Raw genomic sequence first — 26,741 nt, 5'->3', positions numbered from 1 at the left:
GAACTGTGTTGTTGAGGATTGCCTAGTAACCAGATGAACATTTATTGTAATAATTAATGTATAACTGTGACTGCTTGTGATAACTGCCTTGTGCCTGTCTGCACATTGGATAAACCGATGTGTATTTTGATTCCTACGTAACCATTTGAATATTAACTGTTGTTGAATGTAATTAATTCATAAGTGTGACTTGGTGACAATTGCTGCTTGAGACAACTGCCTCATACCAATGTGTGTTAAACATGGGTAAGCACACTAAATTACAAATAATGCACATTAATTACGAATAATGCACATTAACAAGAAAACAACAAGAAACAAGCAAATGTGTGATCTCTTGCTTCCCCGTTTCATCTCTCTGTCTCCCCCAACCCCCCTCTGTCTTGTGTGTATATAAGTGTGTGTGCGTGTGTGTGTGTGTGTGTGTAATAAAGTTATAAATGAAAAAAAAAAACCAATCACATTTTAAATATGCTCATAATGGCCGGCGGGAATATTCGAGATTTTGTTCGTAACTGACAGTTGGATTAATGCAGGATTACTATTTGGACAAACTGTCTATTTATACGTAAAACGTAAGTCGGGAGGTTTTCTTTATACAGTACCGGTAAGTGTTTATATTTGTTAGTATATCTCATATTTCGCCACAAAATAATTAATTCCATGGTTGTATCGATTCCGCCTGAAATCTGGGCGGAAAACGCACGCTTGTTTTTGCTATTAAAGTTGTAAACATCGGGTCCAATAAATGTCAAAATGTAAAAAAATGGACAGTAGATGTTTACCTTGGTGAACTAGGTTAGGGCTAGGGCTAGGGCTAGGGCTAGGGCTAGGGCTAGGGCTAGGGCTAGGGCTAGGGCTAGGGCTAGGGCTAGGGCTAGGCCTTAGGCTTAGGTTTAGGCTTAGAGTTAGGGGAGGACTGGGCGGATATTTTTCCTAGAGCGATTATAACCATCCAAACGTCCGTTTAGCTCTGGAATGACAGAGTAACCTACTCGTACCTCGGACTGGAGACGTCAAATCACACTGTCACACAGTTTAAATGATAACGGAATAAGTGGCATTGATGATAAAATATTATGTATATACGACCTATATACGCAATAAACTGTCTAGCATGGGCGACAATCAATATATCAAAATGTGTAGATCCAATTAAAGCTCAACGATTCCAATTATTAATTAAAATAAGACAACAAAAAGTACCTGCCTAAAATACCGGAAGCTCTAATTATTAATGTACCAGTTTTTGAGAACACAGGTCCAAGAACAGTCAATTGTGATAAAACCTAAACGTCGGACGAATGAATTGATATGCAGTTTTAAAAATGGTTATTTAACAACTCGTGATTATTTAATGCATTAAAAGAAAAAAACAAAATGGAATATTTGCTTAACAATATATTAGCAATGTTAACAAATTTATTTTGTGTCAAAATATGATTGGCCTAACTAGTTTAAAGTCCGCACTTTAGAAGGAAACTATCGTACACTGGTTCTTGTTTTAAATCAATCAAGCGTATTTGTTAGTAAATATTGGTTTCGTGTTATGTGGATTGAAGTTTGGAGTTTGACCGTCTGCAAATTTAAGTTCAGGTACCTATATTTAACAAAGCATTTGTCGGAAAGAGTTCGACTCGTACCCCTCTATATCAAACGATTCAAATGCTCTAAAGACATTCCCTAACCCTATAGTATTATAAGTATAGGCCTATCTTAGTATCTAAAAGTAGTAAAACTACTCTAACCATTCAGTCCATTGAAACAATGAAAGAGGAGTACGGGTCGTACTCATGCTCATTAATTTATTAATCATCAGCTATTGTCAAGCATTTCAAAATTTAGACATATAGTCTAAGAGAGGAAACCTGCTACATTTTCGATTAGTGACAAGGGATCTTTTATATGCACAGACAGTATGAGTATGGCACATATCACGGCCTTTGATATACCAGTCGTAGTGCATTGGCTGGAACGAGAAATAGCTCAATGGGCCCATCAACATGGATCAATCCCTGACCCACAAAGCATTATAAGCAAGCACTTTACCACTGGGCTACGCCCTCCCCCCCCCCCCCCCCCCCCAAGGTGGTTTTGTGTCTTGGTACGTGCTCTATCATTGGGAAGGTGCATATGCCTTCTTCATTATCAGACTGACTTAAAGGATTGGGTTATAGTGAAAATGGAACCAAATTGGACACCAAAATCAATGGACAAAACAGATCCGAAAGGCCGAACCAAATTAACAACCTCAATAAATTACTCTCCTAACTTTGATTACTGTTACATTTTATTTCCCCCAAATTTTGTCCAGACACAAATTGTGAAAAACCATTACAGTGACACCTGTTCCAAATACGAGACAGTAATACTCTTCAAGAGGGGTAGAAGCCACCTAAGTATATGTTATGTAATTAATCTGACGTCATGATGAGTGTGTTTTACACATGTCATGACATTGTTTGATTATGTCCTATCGATCCACCCCTCTTGAAGTGTATTCCTAATGGATTTTTTTCGCAGTTTGTGTCTGGACAAAATTTGAGGGAACTCTAATGGTAATTAAAGGTAGGAGAGTAATTTATCGTAGTGGTTAACAATTTGGTTCGGACTTTAGTGTTGGCTAAAACAGTACCAGAACCATTAGGCATTGCAAGTTGAATGTGAACGATGATATCTTCAGTAAAACAACAGCTACTTGTATAATAATTACAGGGTTGAAAATTAGCAGTCGCCCGGATTGCTCATGGTGACCGTAATTGGCTATGAGCGACTAAGAATTTTACAAAGGTAGTCAGTTGGGCGACCATCGATTTTAGGGTCTGGCATGTATAGTACCAGTTGAAAAAGAAAGACACTGAAACTGAATTGAATGTGACAAACACACCGCATCTGTGTTGGCGTGAACTACAGGTTTGGCAGCAGAAGACACAGAACATGCTCTTTATTTTGACAACACCAGACTCAGCTTCTGTGGCTTTGGGCTGGGTCTTTCTAAAAATAAAGCTCAAAACGTATTGAAGACATTGCATGTTGGGTTTTTTTTATCTGGAAGTCGTAGGCTTATTGGAATGGGCTGGATATGCCATAATTATCTAGTATAGCTAATATTTGACAATTGTTATTCAGTGTTATGGTAGAAAGGAATCATATTTAATTAGCTTACCTTATTCTGGGACAAAATCAAAATCAATCTTGTAGTTTTAACTCACACTAACGTGATCGCATACATGCATATAAAAATAATAATGAAATTTTCCATTACTACAAGGCTTATTCGAAAGGTCAGTTAATTGATTGTCGTTGACAGTGTTGTTTTACGTTTAAGCGATTTCCATGAAATAAGAACAGACAATCTAAAGTGACACCAAGACTTACATGATGACATAACCACCCACAATAAGTACATTTTGTATGCTTTGTAATATAATAACTAAGTACATTGTATGTTATTTTATGGAAATAAAAAATAGAAAAAAAGTACATCATATATTTTGGTAAAATGTTTTTTGTTCTTTTCACAGATTTATTTTTCTTTTGATATTTATTTTATTAGTAGCCTATTATTGTAGCATTTACAATATCCAAATGAAATGGACACATGTGCGTGCTTCGTCTATAGATAGGATAGCCACTCCCGAGGAAATCCTTTACTGGAGATTTTACCATCTGTTACATCGCCACAAAGTTTATTTTACCCCTCTTGCATCGCCACATAGAGGACTGCCACCCAGACTAATTTATGTACTACGGCACGCGCAATTCTACCTTTATTATCTTTGTACTGCATTATTTTTTTAAACTTCACAGACAATGCAAGTCAAGCTGCATACGTTGACTATTCTTGTATTTTGACTTCACCCTTGTATTATTACCGGCCTCGGTGGCGTCGTGGCAGGCCATCGGTCTATAGGCTGGTAGGTACTGGGTTCAGATCCCAGTCGAGGCATGGTATTTTTAATCCAGAGACCAACTCCAAACCCTGAGTGAGTGCTCCGCAAGGCTCAATGGGTAGGTGTAAACCACTTGCACCGACCAGTGATCCATAACTGGTTCAACAAAGGCCATGGTTTGTGCTATCCTGCCTGTGGGAAGCGCAAATAAAAGATCCCTTGCTGCTAATTGGAAGAGTAGCCCATGTAGTGGCGACAGCGGGTTTCCTCTCAAAATCTGTGTGGTCCGTAACCATATGTCTGACGCCATATAACCGTAAATAAAATGTGTTGAGTGCGTCGTTAAATAAAACATTTCTTCTTCACCCTTGTATTAAAAATGACATTTTATCTGTATAATTTAAAAGTTATATGTAAAGAAACATTTTTATTTCTACTGGATTTCTTTTTTCATTTTTTTTTATTTGAGTTGTTACTAGTATAGGTTTAAAACTTACGAACATATTTTTATATGAATTTTAACTACATGTATATATATATGGTGAGCACATGGTTATTATTCAACAAAGAACATTCTAGTTTTGATTTTAGCTGTGCAGTTACATTAAAATGTGTTAATTGGATGGCTAGTTGAATTTGAGGAGGGCCAGTAAGATTTTTCTTCAACTGTCCCTGCTTGCGACCATGGTTTTCATGTTAATTTTCAACCCTGTAATTACTTTGTTTTATTTTTATGTCCACTTAGTGGAGATCTATGTACATGTATGTGTGTAGAAGTAATAGCAGAGCTCTACATGTAGCTACTAGTAGACATCGATGAAATGCAGCCAGTCGTATCCAGTCAAACAAAATGCATTGTTAACAATTTTCAACATTTAATAAAAACAACACTTTTTGAAGGGGAAGAACCTTGTTGTTGTTATATTTCTTTTTGTTTTGTTTTTAGGAGTGAATGGGGTTAATTTAGATTATTATTATTATTATTATATTACTAATATTAGCCTATTTAACACCCCAGCCTGTGTTAAATAGGCTAATATTAATAACACAATGCATTATTCTTTGAACTGTTATATCAAAGAAACAAATGGTACAGATTTTTCCAATACATTAAGGTGTCGTTAGTTATACATTGTATATACAGCCAAAAATGGGGTTATTTTTGTGAATACATTCAGGTGCCATTATAGTCAAATCGGTTCCGTTTTTTTCCGCTAACAAATATGGTTCTGTTGTAGTGGTTCCATTTTAGCCTGATCCTGAAGGATTAGCAGTATCCTCTTGTAAATATTTTCCACTGCAAAGTCAGCTCTAGCTATACTTCATTCAAAGAAGTGTGATCATGATCACTGAAGCATGGAGGACGGCTACTACCCGGTATATACCACAGATTCATGACCGTCACATTTAATCCGGGTAGCAGTGTTATCACCTGCAAGAGAACTTCTGATGTTGGTTTCAACAACAGTTCTTGAATGTATCTGTGGGTTGTCAACCTGCAAAAGAAAGAATATACATACATGTATATACTCTTCTTCGATAATAATCATTATAATGCTGCATTCTTTTATGTTTATTTACTTCATGAGAAACAGATCTAACCAATTCCTCCTGCTGGCCAATAATGATTTTCATTGTTCAGAGTTACATATATCCGGGTTTTTTTTTATGACGGGTGATATTCGTAACAAAATTACAGAATCAAAGCTTATAACCAGCCATTTACATGTACTGTAGGTTAGACTGTCACTCACAGTATTCGTCATGATTGTTTGACAGTGTTATAATTATTAGTGCAAAATAACTGGCTTATGAATAAGTTTTCATGGAGCAAATTAAATTTTAATATAAAAAAAAACCTGCTTCAACAGTCGGTTGCGAATACGACTTTTAGCATCAGACACAGGGGTGTGCATGGTCTGGGTTAGACAAGCATGGTTGTGTGGCGCCATTGTCACTTTGATACTTAATTGGTTATCTATGAATAGGTATCCCTCAAGTTCATCACCATTCATCTGACTGTGTAAAATGCAATTGTCACTGTTTTTATAAGGTGGCACAGATGTTGCCTTTAAGGTTAATGAAAGGGAGAAGTCAAGTTGATCAGTATAAAGTTTTGGTTCACTTCGCCCGCTTGCGTGGGGCCTGCAGGGATTCTAGAATTTTATAACAATTCACTAGCCATGGGATCAGTGATTTTAAAAATGTACTAGCCATTATTAAAAATTCACTAGCCCTACTTTAAATAAATACAATTTTCATATAGTAATAATCAGATATGTCACCTAAAGAGGGAGATTGAGCTTACAAATCCTTAGATTGGGGTGGAAAGAGGGGTCAGGATATTCACATTTACGAAATATGTAAATGCAGCATTTGACAAGGTTTTGTTTCCACTAGCCGTTGGGCTAGTTATAGTAATTATTTACTAGCCCAACACTGAATATCACTAGCCATGGGAGTGGGGTTACCATAATCTAGAAGCCCTGGGCCTGTATGTACAATCATCTCATATTCTGTTTACATGTAGATGAAGCCAAGCTCATGATTCTGTTGTATTTTAATTTTATAACTCTCAAAAGGTTCATAATACACACAGGCCATATTGTTTCTTTGCAGGCCATATTTCGTTTGGCCTGCTATTTTTAAAACAAAATAACAGCAGGTAATTTTTGACTTCCTATTTTGAGCTCAGTAGTATGGCACTGTCACCAGAACTGCCGTCTTCCAGTGGTGGCTCGGGCGGGATTTAGCATAGTCAGTTGAGTGCTCGCTTGAGGTGCTTGCACCACAGGATCAAACCACCTCCGTGGGTCCATTCAACCGATTGGATTTTGTTCTCATTCTAATCAGAGTGCACCATAACTGGTCAATTAAAGGCTGTGGTATACATTTGCTTTCCTGTCTGGAAAAGTGCATGTAAATGATACCTTTCTGCATTAGGGAAAATGTAGCAGGTTTTCTCTGATGACTACGTGTCAGAATGACCAAATGGTTGACATCCAATAGCCGATGATTAATTAATCAATGTGCTCTAGTGGTATCGTTAAACAAAACAAACTTCTTCCAGTGGTGGCTCCTCTAACGTTTGAATCATAACCCTCTGTGTGTTTGGCGTGAGTTTCTTTCACGGGTGATATAGTAGTAAGCTCATATTATGCATATTTGATTCTTTTCTTCAAAGTCTTATTGTGACTGCTAACTGACCCGTGTCTTTTCCCTAGGTCCATACTAAAAGTCCAAACATAAGGGTGTTTATGGTGACTGACCAGTGGTTTTGACATGTCAGGTGCAGCAAGCGTGTAAAGTCTGTATGAGAGAAATAATAGGAGGCTTCCGTCCTCTTTCTTGTCAACAGTTTTGTGCAGTCCCAGGTATGTTAAACAAAGTCCTGTTAGATTTTTTGTTACATTTGATTACCCATTGGGTGGTAAAGGTGTTGTCCTGGATTTCTTAGTCCATCTTAATGTGCAAAGTTTCTCGGATTAAGTTGCTTTTAAAGATAGCATCCTGGTCCTTTGATTATAGTTTGAAGCATGCACCATAGTGAACAATAAAGTTGTTGAAAATACATCTGCAGTTATGTTTTAGGTGGGATATGCTTGGGCATATTACATGTACATTGTAACTTGTATGTATCTAGAGAAATGGTCTGTAACCACCAATATGTTCTGCAGATTACCTTTTGATGGTTCCAGTGTCAATAAGCCTATGGAATGAGTTTAGTAGAGTAATTTTTGTAACATGCCTCCCTCCAGACATGGGGGCGGGACGTAGCCCAGTGGTAAAGTGCTCGCTGGATGTGCAGTCGGTTTAGGATCAATCTCCGTCAGTAGGCCTATTGGGCTATTTCTCGCTCCACCCAGTGCACCACAACTGGTACATCAAAGGCCATTGTATGTGCTAGCCTGTCTGTGGGATGGTGCATATAAAAGATCCCATGTTGCTAACCGAAAAGAGTAGCCCATGGAGTGGCGACAGCGGGTTTCTTCCCTCAATATCTGTGTGGTCTTTAACCTTATGTCTGACACCATATAACTGTAAATAAAATGTGTTAAGTGCATCGTTAAATAAAACATTTCCTTCCTTCCTATCCAGACATGGTTTAGGCATGTCTGTCCCATGTCCAGTGGCTGAGCATTGGACAGAAAGGCATGAAAATGGGTTCACGAGGTTGAGTGGTGTTCATATTAATTAACTAATTAACTAAAGGTAACCTCTAATTGGTAACATCTTTTTCTTAGACAAATACTCACAAATTCAGTGCCTGTACTTTGGCTGTAAAACATAATTTTGTAATTTGTAGTTATATTGTATAATAATTATATACCAGATAGTTATATTTACTTGTAATTATACAGATTTACAAAATACATACAGGATTTGTCATAAGTATTTTTAATATGGAAAATACCAACCGAGTCTTATATGTTAAACAGTATTTGTTGAGGCTCTGCCGAAACAAATAGCAATTAACTAAACAAGATTAATATTTTACATAATAAAAAACATGGGTAGCAAATTCTGTTTATCCTTTAACGCTTCTGAAATAACATTTTAATTCCATTTTTAGTAAATCACAGTACTAAAGTCGCCTCCATCAGTAATATGACGTCATTACAATTAGCACAAATTATTGTGACGTCACACATTTTAACTAAATCTTATGAAAACATTATGATTAATCTCAGGATTTACAGGTCTTGTTAGCTTGTAAACAAATGACCCATTGACAGCAAAACATTATTACCTAGAGGCATTGCAAATTTGCTTGTACATGTACCTTTAAATTTGCATACCATTATTAAGTGGGTTAATATACTAAATTATCACATGGCAGGACTAGCTCTGGGTGAGCAAAACAATTCGCCAAATTGTCTATTAAACTTTAAAAATTGCAGAAATTGTCACGTATTTTCTAAAAAAATCACAATTATTACATGAAATTATTTTGCCAAACTAAAATAAAATTCGCAGTTGGCGAATTTGGCAAGTGCCAGAGCTAGCCCTGTATGGATTTATGACATGGATATCATGGGTAAGTTATAGGATAAATGACTATACATATTTGTGTCTTTACATGTATTTGTATTTAATACAGTAAGTAAAACATGTTTATTTACACTTTTTTTTTTTAATTGCAGATGTATCATTAATCCAGAGTTATGCACAATAAAATTGTCTACAGCATTGCAGGGGCCACTGGTGCCGCCTTGCTTTCATGGAGAACTTTGTTTCCGTGGATTGGTGAAGACGTTACAGTGTTGAAGGCATCATTGGCTGTTGCAAAAGTAATGAAAGCAGCTCTTGAGAATGGAAGACCTTTCATTGACACGTTTGAAGAACAAGTTGTAAAGCATGGGAAAAAGCCGTTAATAATATTTGATGATAATATTTACACATATGAATTCATAAACGAACAAGCCAATCGTGTGGCCAATATTGTCAAAACATGGGGTGTCAGTTGTGGTGACACTGTAGCCATTTTGATCACCAATGAGCCAGCATTTGTGTGGACGACTTTAGGTAGGTTGCACATACGTGTACAGTTGTCAGGGCTCGAACGTAACGATGGCACCAACAGCAATTACCATTGTTGAGATATAAATTACTGTAGGTAGAGAGCATTTTGTGCCAACGGTGTACACCTGGTGTACATTATCTGCCAATATTTAACAAAGTTTGTCCATTTGAAATACGTATACATGCAGCAAAATAACCATTCAGTCATGTTTATTTGCTGCAAATGTATCTCTTTAAAACAATTGACATAGGCAGGCTCAAAATTGCCATCGGTGGGCCGTTTATCTCATGGCAATGTTACATATCGTTGTGGAAAACAAAATTTAAGTTCGAGTTGTGAATTGTACATAGATGTACATGTATTGGTCTAGCCATAAAAGACAAAGACCATATGCTTAGCCTGACCAATTTTTTGAAATCACTTTCTAAGCCTGTAATCTTTTCCAGCCACAATTTCTGCTTTGTATGTTTGTTTCCTTTAGTGTTAAATTAACTTGGTAAAATACTGGTGTCATATGTAAATTAAGCTTATTTCTAACCTATGTTGATTGTAATGTAGACCAAAATATGTAATTTTACATTATTAATTTATATATTGAATGGTCGATAACAATGTATAGTATCAGTGAATACATTCAAATGACTCTTATTTAATTATTAAATACATTTGCCAGTGATCACTAAACTTGTGTTAACTCAAAGGCATGTACTAGTACAAGTATATAAGATGTTTTCTTAATTACTCAACATGAACATATGACACTATGACAGTCTAGGGGCGGGATTTAGCCCAGTGGTAAAGTGCTCGCTCGATGCGCAGTCGGTCTGGGATCGATTCCCATCGGTGAGCCCATTGGGCTATTTCTCGTTCCAGCCAGTGCACCACGAATGGTATATCAAAGGTCGTGGTATGTACTACCCTGTCTGTGGGATGGTGCATATAAAAGATCCCTTGCCGCTAATCGAAAAGAGTAGCCCATGAAGTGGCGACAGCAGGTTTCGTCCCTCAGTATCTCTGTGGTCCTTAACCATATCTGATGCCATATAACTGTAAATAAAATGTGTTGAGTGCGTCGTTAAATAAAACCTTTCCTTCCTTCCTTACTACAGTCTGTGAATTAATATGTTAATTATTTACTGTTGTACCATCATACTGTACACATGCACATGTACACATATATACCTGTACACAAAATGTTCATTACATGTATTTTAAACTCATATCTTTCACTAGGTCTTCAGAAACTTGGAATAGTGTCAGCCAACATCAATTATCACTTGAAGTTGGACCAGCTAGTGCATTCTGTGGTGAACAGTGAGGCTAAAGCTCTTATTGTGGGAGCAGGTAACTAAAGCTCTTATTGTGAGAACAGGTAACTAAAGCTTTATTGTGGGAGCAGGTAACTAAAGCTTTATTGTGGGAGCAGGTAACTAAAGCTTTATTGTGGGAGCAGGTAACTAAAGCTTTATTGTGGGAGCAGGTAACTAAAGCTCTTATTGTGAGAACAGGTAACTAAAGCTTTATTGTGAGAACAGGTAACTAAAGCTTTATTGTGGGAGCAGGTAACTAAAGCTTTATTGTGAGTACAGGTAACTAAAGCTTTATTGTGGGAGCAGGTAACTAAAGCTTTATTGTGGGAGCAGGTAACTAAAGCTTTATTGTGGGAGCAGGTAACTAGCGCAGATAACTCAGATGCAGGGACAGATCCATTTTTAGTGGGGGCGGGGAGGACTAAGGGAAAAGTACAACCCAATGTGATATTTGAATTTATTTAGGGGATAGGTCGCCTGGATGAGCCTCTAAAACATGTTTGTTTTTTGTTTGTTGTAAAACCATGGAATTTCAGATAAATATCTTTGAGGAATTGGGGAACTGTATTGCATAAAATTGGTATGTTGGAAGTGAATGGTATATAAGACGTTTTCTTAATTACTCAACGTGAACATCATGGCACTGTTAGTCTAGGGGCGGGATGTAGCCCAGTGGTAAAGTGCTCGCTTGATGCGCAGTCGGTCTGGGATCGATTCCTGTCGGTGGGCCCATTGAGCTATTTTTCATTCCAGTCGGTGCACCACGACTGGTATATCAAAGGTCATGGTATGTACAAGGGGTGGGATGTAGCCCAGTGGTAAAGTGCTCACTTGATGCACAGTCGGTCTGGGATCGATCCCCATCGGTGGGCCCATTGAGCTATTTCTCATTCCAGTCAGTGCACCACGACTGGCATATCAAAGGTCATGGTATGTACTAGGGGTGGGATGTAGCCCAGTGGTAAAGTGCTCACTTGATGCGTAGTCGGTCTGGGATCGATCCCCGTCGGTGGGCCCATTGAGCTATTTCTCGTTCCAGTCAGTGCACCACGACTGGCATATCAAAGGTCATGGTATGTACTAGGGGCGGGATCCATCCCCATCGGTGGGCACATTTGGCTATTTCTTGTTCCAGCTGGTGCACCACGACTGGTATATCAAAGGCAGTGGTGTGTGTTATCCTGTGTGGGATGGTGCATATAAACGATCCCTTGCTACTAATGAAAAAATGTAGCGGGTTTCCTAAGACTATATGTCAAAATTACCAAATGGTTGACATCCAATAGCCGATGATTAATAAATCAATGTGCTCTAGTAGTGTCATTAAACTAAACAAACTTTAAACTTTTGTATGGGAAAGCGAATCACTTGTCTTGAGCTTATGATATTTTCCAACATTAAGGACTGAAATTGCCACATATATGTACTGTTGTTTAGTTTTTCTTTGTGGTCAGGGGGTGGAACTTTCTGTTGCTGGCATGCTAAATGAGTTAGTGGAATTGTGTTCATATATGTATTCTTTGAACTGAATGAAAAATAATTTTTATATATGTACATCGATATGTTGCTTTCCTTGACTTTACCGGTGTCGTGGTTAGGCCATCGGTCTACAGGCTGGTAGGTAATGGGTTCGGATCCCAGTCAAGGCATGGGATTTTAAATCCAGATACCGATTCCAAACCCTGAGTGAGTGCTCAGCAAGGCTCAGTGGGTAGGTGTAAACCACTCGCACCGACCAGTGATCCATAACTGGTTCAACAAAGGCCATGGTTTGTGCTATCCTGTCTGTGGGAAGCGCAAATAAAAGATCCCTTGCTGCTAATCAGAAAGAGTAGCCCATGTAGTGGCGACAGCGGGTTTCCTCTCAAAATCTGTGTGGTCCTTAACCATATGTCTGACACCATATAACCGTAAATAAAATGTGTTGAGTGCATTGTTAAATAAAACATTTCTTTCTTTTCCTTGACTTTGTGATCAAAGGGAACAACTCTTCCTCTTTCTTTACAAACATACCTGTAAGTGAAGTTTAATGGAATGATTGAGTGTCTGCTCTGGATTGACAGTGAATAATAAATAATTAAAATATTTAATGTACAATATATAAATAACTATGTGAGCACTAAATATTGTTATATCACTTTTTTTTCTTTATTGTTCAAGCACTATAATAATAATAATGTTTGGTTATTTAATTTTTTTCTTTCTTTCTGTGTTCAAGGCGAGCACCTCTTCCATTCCTTGTCGGAGGTTCGGGACAAACTTTGTGACATCCCAGTCTACGTGCAAGGAGTTCAATCGGGTGATTTGCCTCCAGAGTACATTTCCTTTGATGATCTCATGTCACGGTCGCTTCCAGTACCAGTCGACAAGAACGTCAGGTCAAGTGTTACGCCTTTCAGCACGGCATGTTTAATCTTCACATCGGGCACCACAGGTGTGTGTACAGTTTGTTTCTTAATAATTGATGTCATCCATTTTTGCATTAAGCAAAATAACTTCAGGTAACCCAGCTCCTTTTATCTGACGCCATATGATGGTAAATAAAATGTGTTGAGTGCGTGGTTAAATAAAACATTTCCTTCCTTCCTTCCTTTCCCAGTTACTTTTCTGCATAATCCGGTATGCGGGCTATATATAACTCTGACACTCGTCAAGTTCACCAATTGTGATTTTTGAAAACAACTGACTAATTTTATTTTCATTTGGCGAATAAATTTCATGTGATAATTATTATTTTATTGAAAAATAATTGGGTTTTTTTTCTATTTTTGAAGTTTAAATAGATGGCTTGGCAAAATATTTTCCTTACACAAAGCCAGCCCTGGGTGTGGCTATGTAAATGATGTTCTGAATATAATAACGTGCAAATGTAAAACGGGTTACTCAAAAGCAGACCTACATGAATGAAACTGTAGTTCCTGCATGGCGAGAGCTAGTTCAGTCGGTAGAGTGCTTGCCAGAGGTGCATGTGTCGTAGGATCGAATTGCCTCAGTGGACCCATTCTCTGAGTGGTTGTTTTCCTTTCCAAACCAGTGCTCCACAACTGGTGTATCAAACGCAGTGGTATGTGCTGTCCTCTCTGTGGAAAAGTGCATGTAAGAGATCCCTTGTGCTAATGTGGGGTTAAAAGTGGAGGGTTTTCTCTAGGACCAAGTGTCAATATTACCAAATGTTTGACATCCAATAGCTGATGATGAATAATGTGCTCAAGTGGATTCGTTAAACAAAACAAACATTTAACTATAGTTATCACACTTTTCAGAGGCCTGTAGGATCTTTCATTCATTCATTCATTCATTCTCGGTCTACAGGCTGGTAGGTACTGGGTTCGGATCCCAGTCGAGGCATGGGATTTTTAATCTAGATACTGACTCCAAACCCCGAGTGAGTGCTCCGCAAGGTTCAATGGGTAGGTGTAAACCACTTGCACCAACCAGTGATCCATAATTGGTTCAACAAAGGCCATGGTTTGTGCTATCCTGCCTGTGGGAAGCGCAAATAAAAGATCCCTTGCTGCTAATCGGAAGAGTAGCCCATGTAGTGGCGACAGCGGGTTTCCTCTGAAAATCTGTGTGGTCCTTAACCATATGTCTGACGCCATATAACTGTAAATAAAATGTGTTGAGTGCGTCGTTAAATAAAACATTTCTTTCTTTCTTTTCATTCATTCATTCATTCATTTATACTTATTTTCATGCTTATATCCCATGCATACCTTTATGGGCACACACCTCAGCTATCAGGATAGTGGGTTATTTGTTAGTGGTTAGTGAGTTAGATATGTCAAGATTTATTAAACAACACTCAGATACATTACAATGTGCAACAAGGAGACATTTTCAAATACATAATTAACATACATGACAAGAACAGACATCAACATAGAAGTATCTATAATTAACATAGAACACAAGATATGCAAACAAACTAGCTAAAATATGCGGAGAAATGTCAGTTCACAAGACAAGATAATCTTTTAATAAATATAGCTATGTTTTTTTAATAATGTTGCATTAAATAATGACAGCATACCTTTCATTTTAAAAACGCTAGGATTAATTCTGTAATATTGTTTTATATATTTTCTTCTGTTTTCAATGTTATCATTTTTACAATTGAATAAATAATGGTATTCATCTCCAGTATTGGTATTACAGTGTTGTGGCTTTAGACCTACGCATTGGATCATTAAAACTAGATCTGGGCGCGAGCCAGTACCGGGATGCAAACCCAGTACATAGCTGTTAAGTTTGTTTTTGTTTTTCTAGGATTTCCAAAACCTGCCGTCGTGACACATCTCAAAATATTTGGTCTGTCCGCGATGATAAAACTGGTGCATGCTGGACCAGACGATGTTGTGTATGTACCGTTACCACTTTACCACTCTGCCGCTGGTGGAATAGGCTTGTACGGAACTATTGGTAGTGGTAAGTACCCAGCAATCATTGTTGCGCATGCTAGTAACTAAAATTATTTTTGTGAAAACTATGGCATAAATAGTGTGTTTGAGAGAGGGATACAGAGAGAGAGATGGACACACACACACACAAGATTCCTGCCAGATAATCCAAAGGGTAAAATTACTGACCCTGAAATCTTGGAAATTAATGGATACATGTATATATTTGATAATTTTTAGATAGATTGTACATTGTTACAGTAGTAATTTAAAACTGGTCAAAGTACATGAATGGCAATACACAGTTTCAAAAGATTTGAAACCCATATAACTACCTGATAGGGTCACTTATGATCTGTTTTGTTTTTGTTATGTACACCTTCAAATTGTCTTCCAACAGAAAGCCTGTGTGTTTGTCTGTCTGTCTGTCTGTCTCTCTTTTTCTCCATTTTCACTCTTTTTAGACTCTGTGTGTGTGTCTCTCTCTCTCTCTCTCTCTCTCTCTCTCTCTCTCTCTCTCTCTCTCTCTCTCTCTCTCTCTCTCTCTCGTGTTCTGGCCTTGATAGTGTGATAGCTATGACTTCAAATGTGCTGAGGTTTAGTTAAACAAGGAGTCATAGAGCTGTTTTCTTTATGTCCTGTTTTGTTAACGAAAGAAAGTAACAGCTATAAAAGTGTGTGCAATTGGTGCAAAATATTTATAGTGTCATGTATTTTCGTCTGAAAAAAATCTTATGATTCTCCTGTTGGATAAATTCTGACATGTCATTGTTAGGTTTTACATTTACTCTGTTCAGGCTGTACAATGGTTTTGAGGAGGAAGTTTTCAGCCACAAAGTTCTGGGACGATTGCCGGAAATACAATGTGACGATTATTCAATACATTGGCGAACTGTGTCGATACCTTCTCGGACAGCCAAAGGTGAGAATGTAGCAGTCAGTGGAACGATAATGTAGATACCTTCTCGGACAGCCGAAGGTGAGAATGTAGCCGTCAGTGGAACGATAATGTCGATACCTTCTCGGACAGCCGAAGGTGAGAATGTAGCCGTCAGTGGAACGATAATGTCGATACCTTCTCGGACAGCCGAAGGTGAGAATGTAGCCGTCAGTGGAACGATAATGTCGATACCTTCTCGGACAGCCGAAGGTGAGAATGTAGCCGTCAGTGGAACGATAATGTCGATACCTTCTCAGACAGCCGAAGGTGAGAATGTAGCCGTCAGTGGAACGATAATGTCGATACCTTCTCGCACAGCCGAAGGTGAGAATGTAGCCGTCAGTGGAACGATAATGTCGATACCTTCTCGGACAGCCGAAGGTGAGAATGTAGCCGTCAGTGGAACGATAATGTCGATACCTTCTCGGACAGCCGAAGGTGAGAATGTAGCCGTCAGTGGAACGATAATGTCGATACCTTCTCGGACAGCCGAAGGTGAGAATGTAGCCGTCAGTGGAACGATAATGTCGATACCTTCTCGGACAGCCGAAGGTGAGAATGTAGCCGTCAGTGGAACCATAATGTCGATACCTTCTCGGACAGCCGAAGGTGAGAATGTAGCCGTCAGTGGAACCATAATGTCGATACCTTCTCGGACAGCCGAAGGTGAGAATGTAGCCGTCAGTGGAACCATAATGTCGATACCTTCTCGGACAGCCGAAGGTGAGAATGTAGCCGTCAGTGGAACAATAATGTTGATACCTTCTCGGACAGCTGAAGGTGAGAAAATAATGTTGATACCTTCTCGGACAGCCGAAGGTGAGAATGTAGCCGTCAGTGAAACAATAATGTTGATACTTTCTCGGACAGCCGAAGGTGAGAATGTAGCAGTCAGTGGAACAATAATGTCATACTTTTTGTTTGAACCGGAAAATCGTGGAATTCATTATTTATGAATAATTTTCATGGAATTCCAATTAAATCAAATACAGTGAAACCAGTCTAAACCGGATCACGCCAGGGACCTAATATTTATCTGATTTAGACAGGCTCCGGTGTTTGGAGGGTCACTTCTTTGAATTTAGAAAATTCGGAACCATGAAATTTGACAGGTTTGGAGACGATTCTGGTTTATTCAGGGTCCAGTTTAGACAAGTTTCACTGTACAAGTCTTTCAGTACTAGCTAGAAACGGAAATAACCCATGGGCCCCCTGAAGGAGATTGATCCAGCGATACTTCAGAAGGTGCACCATCTTATGACTTGGTTCTTTGTAGCTCCTCGACCATTAATAAAACTGGTCTGGGTATCTTTCGAGGTAGAATTTAACTCAGTTGGTAGTGCACTTGCCTGAGATGATTAGGGCAGGACGTAGCCCAGTTATAAAGCGCTCACCTGGCATGGTGCTTATAAAACGTTTAGGGCGGAATATCCAAAGCCTCTTTATGTCTTACACTGCTTAAACGTCTGCCTTTAAGAAAAATGGGCTTCGTAAATGCAGCCCTTAGAGTCTTAGACTCAAGTCTCTGTTAGAGTCGGAGACGCTAGTGTCATGACAGTGCCATACAAGTTGTATGCATGTGACGTCATTAGAGATTACGTCTGGACTCTAAAAGTTTTGTAAACATGGGCCCTGATGTCCAGTCAGTCTAGGATTGATCTCCATCAATCAGGGAATAATTTGTTGGGGTTCGCATTGCAGTTTGCTAGAACCAATTTCGCACTATGGATCGCTGTTACTGCGAACCAAATAATCTAATAGTTTTTGCGGTTGTAGCAAAATTACCATAGTGTTTTTTTCACTCTTTCAATTGGCAAAGTTCGGCTTGAATAATTCAATGTTAGAATGTCACATGCAGTATTCAATAGAAATTTCAATGACATCACGTGTATTTGGTAAAACTCGGAATTAATACCGGTAGTTGACTTTCTGAGTTCTAAAAATAACTTTTGTGCTGACGTCTATTTTCCAGTATGCACATATTTGTAATATGTGCTTCAGAGTCCTTTTAAAAAATAACCTGAATTTGCTGTTTCCTTTCAATAAATGCTTTAAAAAGTTGAAGAATACTTTGTCCTCTAATACTTAGCATGTACATCAAAACTGATAACACTGGAACTTTCAATCAAGGTACACAAATCATTTTATTAAGGTACACATCAAATGATGATTTATTCACACTCCGCAGTATATCATATTGCTTAGAATACATCCTGAAGACATGTAGATCACAAAATCTCTTGGGCTCTGAAGGGATTCATTGTGCTGTCCATAACTTAAATGCTTGAGCCTACGTGGAAACTGCTAATTAAATTTACAAATGTGCTAATCAAATCACAAAATGATTAGCAGCAACTGCTAAACATTTTTTTCGATACAAATTATTTCCTGTCATTGGGTTCATCAGATTGGGGTTTTTTCCAGGCAGTGCTCTACAGCTGTAACAAAGGCCATCATGATATGTGCTATCCTGTCTGTGGGGTACTGCATATAAAAGATCCCTTGCTGCTAATAGGAAACAGTAGCTCAGTGATTGGTACATCTAGCTCTCTCATAATATGTGTGATCCTTATCCTTATGTCCACTACTATATAATCGTAATTAAAATGTGTTGAGTGCGTTGTTAAATAAAACATTCCTTCTTCTTTCCTTCTTCACCTGGGATGCTTGTGATCCTAAACATTTCTTCTTCTTTCCTTCTTCACCTGAGATGCTTGTGTTCCTAAACATTTCTTCTTTTTCCTTCTTCACCTGAGATGCTTGTGTTTTAGGATTGAACCTCTTTGTTGGACCTGGTTTTGTTTTTCTCTCTATCCCAGCCAATGTCCCACCACTGGTATATTAAAGGTATGTGCTGTCCTGTCTGGGAAAGTGCATATAAAAGATCCCTTGCTACTAATAGAAAAATGTAGCAGGTTTCTTCTGTCAGAATTAACAAAATTTTAACCAATAGCTAATCATTAACGAAATATGTGCTTTAGTGGTGTAGTTAGACACAAGAAACTTTTGACTTTAGATATTTGAATGTAGTTCATTTGCTTTTCATCACATCTGTCTGTTATTGACGAGTTTGCTCCTACCCCTTCCTCATCTCATCTTGATGGTGTTCACTCGATTTAGGCAGCCATAGGAAACAGCTTGAGGAGCAATATCTGGCAGAAATTTCAGCACTAATTAATCAGCAGTTACTTATCAGTCATAACAAGCTTTAACTGTAGATGTTTGAATGTAGTTCATGTTTGCTTATCATCTCATCTGTTATTGACAGGAGGTTACCCCCCCCCCCCCCCCCCAACCCTTCCTCATCTCTTGTGTTTTTATCTCTTAACAGCATCATCTTGATGGTGTTCACTCGATTCGGGCAGCCATAGGAAACGGCTTGAGGAGCGATATCTGGAAGAAATTCCAGCACCGGTTCAGAATTCCTCTGATCTGTGAGTTCTATGGTGCAACGGAGGGGACGGGGATGACCTTCAACATCTCCAACACGCCCGGGGCCATTGGAAGACTCTCTCCTGTGTTGGTGAGAATCATCAGATCACATTACATTTGTACATCACACAAGGGGTGAGAATCATAACATTACATTTGTACATCACACAAGGGGTGAAAATCATCACATTACATTTATACATCACACAAGGGGTGAGAATCATCAGATTACATTTGTACATCACACAAGGGGTGAGAACCATCAGATCACATTACATTGAGAATCATCAGATCACATTACATTTGTACATCACACAAGGGGTGAGAATCATAACATTACATTTGTACCTCACACAAGGGGTGAGAATTATCAGATCACATTACATTTGTACCTCACACAAGGGGTGAGAATCATCAGATCACATTACATTTGTACATCACACAAGGGGTGAGAATTATCACATTACATTTGTACCTTACACAAGAGACCATATAAATATCACTTGGTACAAACATTTCAGATGGGGCAGGTACATATGGAAAATTTAGTTACATGCACAGCGCAGGCAACCCCGTCTCCCACCCACCCCAAACCTTTTCCTGTCCTGGATGGAGGAGCCAGAAAAAGTCGACACCTGCGCCCATGACAGGCATGTGCTACGACAGCTTGTTCTGAATGTGCACATTAAAACCTATGACCTGACCTGACTTACATGTGCATGCACAAGTTGGTATTGAGGGTTAATGTTGAGTCCTGTTTCTGTGTCTTTCTGACACCGAATTTCAAATGATGTGCATCACAGCAATGATTTTTACATATCTTACTGAATAAGTATTTTGTTGTTATTTATACTTTTAAGAGTTAAATGTTTGTAAAAAACAATCCAGAGATTTGTAATAGGGTGAAATCCCTCTAAACCAATCTGGTTTTAAGGGGTATCTAATTTATAGAGGTAGCATTCTGTACTGGTATTTAAAAATAGATGAAGAAAATGTCTAGTTTTGAGGGTATTACAGTTAACAGAGAGTCTGGTTTTTGAGGGGTTCACTGTATTTTTGATAAATTAGATGTCATCTTTGTATTATTGATATCTATTCTGACATTTCTACTAGGTGATAGATGTAATTTTATTCAGAAATTTATCATTTTATTCAGAAGTTTATAATTTTTGTTCAGAAATTTATGATTTTATTAAGAATTTTTTGTTTTCAGAATTTGTTTTTTTATTCAGAAATTTATGTTATTCAGAAATTTATTCGCCCACCTGATTTCTACCAGACACTGGTGAAGTATGATTACGCTACCGCTGAACCACTGAGGGACAAACAAGGCCGATGTATTGAAATCCGAGCTGGTACTAGCACTCTACACCTTAGTGGGAGTGGGTGGTAGGTCTGTGGTGGAGTGTCTGTGTGAGGTGTGAGGAGTCGTACGATTGTAAAACGCTTGGGGGAAAAACCCACTGCTCAGTCAATTTGACCCGCATCAGACCTGTAATGATATTGAACTGATACATGTATTTTTACATTAGTTATACCAGTAATGGAACTGTCAGGTGTGTGTGAATGTGTTGTAATTGTTTTGATATTTTCACAGTGTGAAGATGTAATTGTATTGATATTTTCACACAGACTTTTATACCACATATAATAATGGACCTGTAAGATATCTGGCTATGCGCATGTATGATGAACGGTTTAACTTCCACTGTTGCAGGTGAGAAAGGTTTGTTTATCAGCAGTATTCCACAGATGCAGACGGACGCTGGGGTGAAGTTTTACAAGGCGTCCGACGCGGTCAACAAGAAGAAGATTATCCACAATGCCTTTACAAACGGAGACCTCTTCTTCAACTCGGGCGATCTCTTCTATCTTGACAAAAACTACTTCGTTTATTTTGCAGACAGAATCGGCGACACTTTCAGGTTGGTAATGATGATTACAATCATACATATGCCCTTATGCACATTTAAATGGTATACGGTGTCAAGTGCTTCAAAAGAAAAACTCAGTTTTGTCATTTGTCTTTTACCACTTTTTTTTTTTGCTTGTCTATTACATGGTTGAAAATTTATTCTAATTAATATTATTATTACAGGAATGAGATCTAGAGTGGGGAGGGAGGGGGAACAATCTCCAGTAGAGGGTGGTGCAGTCCCTACTGGAGGAAGTAAGTAAACCTTGTGGGGAGGGGCTGACTGAGATCGAGGGCGCCAAGCAAAGTTTCTGGGAGATTCTGGGGTATGTTCCCCTGTAAAATTCTGAAAACTAGATGTTCTGAAATGCAATTTTCTGCATTCTACAAGTAAAATTCACCTCGACTTTAAGATTTACTACCAATAATATTTTTGAATCAGCATTATGGAGGGGGGGAGGGGCTAGATCCCTCTCAGACCTCCTGCTCCACCGTGCCTGCACAAGCCTGAATTTTATCATTAAAGAGAGTATGACACACATACACCCTGGTTACTATGGGCATGTATTTTTTCTTTCTTCTTATAACAGCTATTTTTATTATTATTGTGAATTTGTAATTATTAGGGGCGGGATGTAGCCCAGTGGTAAAGTGCTTGTTTAATGCGCGGTCGGTCTAAGATCGATCCTTGTTGGTGGACCCATTGGGTTATTTCTTGTTCCAGCCAGTGCACCATGACTGGTATATCAAAGGTTGTGGTATGTGTTATATCCTGCCTGTGGGATGTTGCATATGAAAGATCCCTTGCTGATAATTGAAAAGAGTAGCCCATGAAGTGGCAACAGTGGGTTTCCTCTCAATATCTGTGTGGTTCTTAACTATATGTCCGACACCATATAACCGTAAATAAAATGTGTTGAGTGTCGTTAAATAAAACATTAGTTCGTACTGTAGATGATTGGGATGTTTGTAATCAGAACTAATGTTGGGATTGTGTTCTGTAGATGTCTGTAATCAGAACTAATGTTGCGATTGTGTTCTGTAGATGTCTGTAATCAGAACTAATGTTGCGATTGTGTTCTGTAGATGTCTGTAACCAGAACTAATGTTGGGATTGTGCTCTGTAGATGTTTGTAATCAGAACTAATGTTGGGATTGTGTTCTGTAGATGGAAGGGTGAAAATGTCTCCACAACAGAAGTCGCTAACATTCTTACACAGGCAAGCTTTGTACAAGACGCCAATGTCTATGGTGTCCATATTCCAGGTAAAACATTATTATCATTATCATTATCATTATCATTATGATCATTATTATCATCATTATTATTATTGTATTTGTTATTATAATTATCATTATTGTTATCATTATCATTATTATCATTATTATTGTTATTATCATTATTATCATCATTGTTATTATCATTATCATTAGTATCGTCATTATCATCATTATTGTTATTGTTATTGTTATTATTGTCTGCTCCTTTGTTTTAAGGCACCACATCAGTATTTGTCGTTATTATGTTTTGTAGCAAGTTAGTATAGTCCAGTTTAGGAAATAGTTTTTCATTAAAATAATAAATTAATACAAAATACTGAAATATCTGTTCAAATGTGTCTTTGTGATTACAAGTAGATTGACATTTGTAGTATCTAAATAACCCACTGGTTTGATGTTACATGATATTTTAGTAGTATTTAATAACAGTTGTGGAAACAGTATACTGTAACTTGTAAATGAGGTGGTGCTCAGGAATTGCTAACTGAAATTATTGGGGGGGGTTTTTGCAGGCTAGTCATCAAGGGAGAGAACTCTGTAAAACTTGTAGTCACATAGTTGTCTTGATATTTTTGTATTAAAAATTGTCACAGTATATTCGGACAGAAATTGTCTTGAAATACATGCAAAAGTTAACAGTGCGGTGCAACCTTAACATTAAGGATCATTAAACATTTACGTCATGAAAAATCTGGCATTTTATACCCACTGTCACAGGTAACATTTTATGTTAAAACCACTTCCCCCATTAAAAGTATGTAATGATCTTGAACAGTCCTCTCTTGCCTGTCATTGTCACAGTGACAGATTGACCAAATATTGGGTTTTCTGTTTGTTTTTTTGTTGTTTATAGCAAATCATCTGATAAAATTTTAGTTTGTGTTTGTTCAACAACACTACTAAAGCACATTGATTAATCAGTCATCACCTAATGGATGTCAAACATTTGGTAATTCTGATATGTGTCATCAGACGAAACTGCTGCATTTTTTATAATGAAGCAGAGGATTTTTCATGTGCACCCTCCCGCAGTTGTTGTGCACTGGTTGGAATGAGACAAAACCCAATCAGTTGAATGGATCCACCAAGATGGTTCAATCCTGTAATACAAGCACCTCAAGTGAGCACTCAACCGACTGAGCTTAATCGCACCCCTTATCTGATAAGGAACCAAATAGCCAAGACTGATTGTTTTACTTTAAGATTAAAAATTAGATATCAAGTTAAAACCATTATGTACCATTTGCCAAATGCACTGGTATACTGTAATAATTACATAGCATTATGTGGAAATCATAATAGAATGCCCAGTTCAAAATTATAAAAAGTAATACAAAATACAGATTCAGCATCCATGTAGGTTATAAACATGAAAGTCAGCAGAAAATAATGTGAGGGTATGTATTAAAAACAACAGATTGTAAGTTCCCCTATAGGTGATTATGAGTTTCAAATTGGACACTGAATTTCATGTCCTTTGGCAAGTTCATTCATTGTTTGGCCCATTGCGCTATTTCTCACTCCAGCCAGTGCACCACGACTGGTACATCAAAGGTCGTGGTATGTGCTATCCTGTCTATGGGATGGTGCATATAAAATATTCCTTGCTACTAATTGAAAAGAGTAGCCCATGAAGTGGCGACAGCGGGTTTCCTCTCTCAATATCTGTGTGGTCCATAACCATATGTCTGATGCCATATAAACGTAAATAAAATGTGTTGAGTGTGTCGTTAAATAAAACATTTCATTCATTCATTCATTCACTCATTCACTCATTCATGCATTCATTCCAGGTCACGATGGACAAGCCGGCATGGCAGCCATCACTTTGCGTGGCAGTGAACCAATATCTGCAGACAGTCTAAAAACACTTGCGAAGATTTGTCAAGACAATCTGCCAAGTTATGCCCGGCCTCTGTTTTTGAGAATCCAGAAGGAAGCATCGATCACAGCCACGTTCAAACAGCAGAAGTTCAACCTCGTCGAGGAAGGGTTCGACCCCGCCAAGGTCCGAGATCCACTCTACTATCTCAACCATGAGAACCATCAGTACATCCCAGTCACGTCGGAACTTTACGCGCAGCTTCTCACCAAGTCCAAGCTGTGAGAACAACAGTTGCTGGATACAGGACTTTACAGGAGATTTGTTTTGGGTTTTTTATTCATGGAGTTTATTTTTATACAGTGCACTCATTTATACCAGATTAATCATGTACGGCAGCTGTCAGTTATCGAATCCAGTATGTAACCCACATTGAATTTTATTCGTCGGTTTTATCCAGATTGATTCAGGTACCAGGTATTGATAAATGAATTGTGTTAACCTGATTAATCATGTAGCGCAAATTTTGTCCACTTTGTTCAAATTGTGTTAACTTGATTAATCATGACATGCAAATTTTTTATAAGTTGTTTAAACCAGATTTATTTTTAGTGCAAAATGTGTCATCCTAATCCAATTTGTGTAAGCCTGATTGTTCTGGTAGTGCAAAATTTGTCTACTTAATCCAAATTGTGTAAACGTAATTGTTCTGGTAGTGCAAAATATATTCATCAAATCCAAATTATCTTAATCCATAGTTTGTACAGGGTTTTTTAAAGTTATTTAAAAAACCAAAAACAATCATTTTTGAAACCTTGGATGACTGGAAAAAGGAAAAGTATTTTCACTTTATTTGGAAAAAAATATAAAAGCACGGAAGTTACAATGTAAATATACTTGTGGCATGCCATGTGCAGTCTCTATAACCACACAATTTTTAAATTGCTTACTGCATCATGCAATATCACTTAAAAGCATGGTACAAGTCAGTTATCACATAAATTTACGTCTTTTAGTTTATTTTTCAATAACCCGAAAAAAGGTTGATATGCAAACCAGAATATTCTCAACAAAATGAATTAAGGGTCCATCTGTGTGACTTAGGGTAATTTTTCACTGGTATCCTGTTATTTTTAAATAAACCAATTGTGATCACAGGTTACTTCTAAACTTTATTTCAGTAAACTTTGACCTTTGACACACACACAAATCTTATTGCAATGCACATTACGCTACAAGTCGTTATACTGGTTCGCAATGAATCCTATATTTTATTACTCTAAATTGAGGACGGGACGTATCCCAGTGGTAAAGCGCTCGTTTGATGCATTGTCAGTTTGAGATCGATCCTGTCGGTAGGCCCATTGGGCTATTTCTCGTTCCAACCAGTGCACCACAACTGGTATATCAAAGGCTGTGGTATGTGCTATCCTGTCTGTGGGATGGTGCATATAAAAGATCACTTTCTACTAATGGAAAGTGTAGTGGATTTCCTATCTAAGACTATATATCAAAATTACCAAACGTTTTACATTCAATAGCCGATGATTGATAAATCAATGTGCTCTAGTTAATGTGTCATTAAACAAAACAAATGTTTTTTACTCTAAATTGTTTAAATCAATATATTTATTAACCAGTCACAAAGTCGGCTCCTTATATAGGAAGAAGCTATATTTATTTTTTTACCATAATATTTCAAGAAAAATGCTGAAAATATCTACTTACACCAAATTAATTAATTTTGTTGTGTATAGGCTATGAAGTTTTTAAATTTGTGATTGTCTGATTTATATGGTTGTGTGATTCCTTTTCAGTCTTTCCCCTCTAAAACTGATCATTTAGAACATTGATTTTTCACCTCAAGACCTTTCAAAAACAAAAGTGTTTCAATATTATCTGTATGAACCATGTGAACACACAATGATTTTATAGGGTAGCCTAACACTTGTCCATCTAACTCAAGATGGTCTGTCTTAGATGGATGGAATGTGAGGCAAAATTCATTGTTAAAATTGTAAAAAGAACAGATTTTCCATGTCTTCCTTTAAAAACAAATTCCATAATATTTAATATATAAAAATAAACTATACATGTACATATATATCTTATTATATACATCTGTATTATATACGTGCATAGATTATGCACTAGTACTTTAGATTTTGTCATTGATTTTTTACTATTAATAGTTTTTTGCAACCAATGACATAGTAATAGTTTT

The 26,741-nt window shown here is 37.7% G+C and overlaps 1 protein-coding gene across 2 annotated transcripts; it reads left to right on the top strand.

Annotated features, from left to right (window-relative positions):
- The first annotated feature begins 1,530 nt into the window (after positions 1-1,530).
- LOC121377819 (long-chain fatty acid transport protein 6-like) lies at positions 1,531-25,928 on the top strand. Of its 2 annotated transcripts, XM_041505921.1 has the most exons (12): positions 1,531-1,596; positions 7,118-7,267; positions 9,038-9,419; positions 10,651-10,761; positions 12,946-13,161; positions 14,997-15,155; positions 15,925-16,049; positions 19,399-19,590; positions 20,749-20,854; positions 21,217-21,424; positions 22,583-22,680; positions 24,489-25,928. In XM_041505921.1, the coding sequence occupies exons 3-12, from the start codon at positions 9,059-9,061 to the stop codon at positions 24,800-24,802; spliced, it is 1,890 nt and encodes a 629-aa protein (XP_041361855.1). In that variant the 5' UTR covers positions 1,531-1,596; positions 7,118-7,267; positions 9,038-9,058; the 3' UTR covers positions 24,803-25,928. The 2 variants fall into 2 exon arrangements, with proteins under 2 accessions (XP_041361855.1, XP_041361862.1); XM_041505928.1 differs by lacking the exon at positions 7,118-7,267 and having other exon boundaries at positions 1,536-1,596.
- The last annotated feature ends 813 nt before the right edge of the window (positions 25,929-26,741 follow it).

This window comes from Gigantopelta aegis, chromosome 2 (assembly GCF_016097555.1).
Source record: "Gigantopelta aegis isolate Gae_Host chromosome 2, Gae_host_genome, whole genome shotgun sequence".
Taxonomy (NCBI): domain Eukaryota; kingdom Metazoa; phylum Mollusca; class Gastropoda; order Neomphalida; family Peltospiridae; genus Gigantopelta; species Gigantopelta aegis.
This window is presented reverse-complemented; position numbering and strand designations above follow the sequence as displayed.

What these genes read in the sequence shown, in the direction of transcription:
- LOC121377819 (XM_041505921.1), top strand. Translation starts at nt 9,059, where the DNA reads ATGCACAATAAAATTGTCTACAGCATTGCAGGGGCCACTGGTGCCGCC. An exon ending in CTTCACATCGGGCACCACAG is followed by an intron (nt 13,162 to 14,996) that starts GTGTGTGTACAG and finishes TTGTTTTTCTAG; the next exon opens with GATTTCCAAAACCTGCCGTC. An exon ending in AGAATCGGCGACACTTTCAG is followed by an intron (nt 21,425 to 22,582) that starts GTTGGTAATGAT and finishes TGTGTTCTGTAG; the next exon opens with ATGGAAGGGTGAAAATGTCT.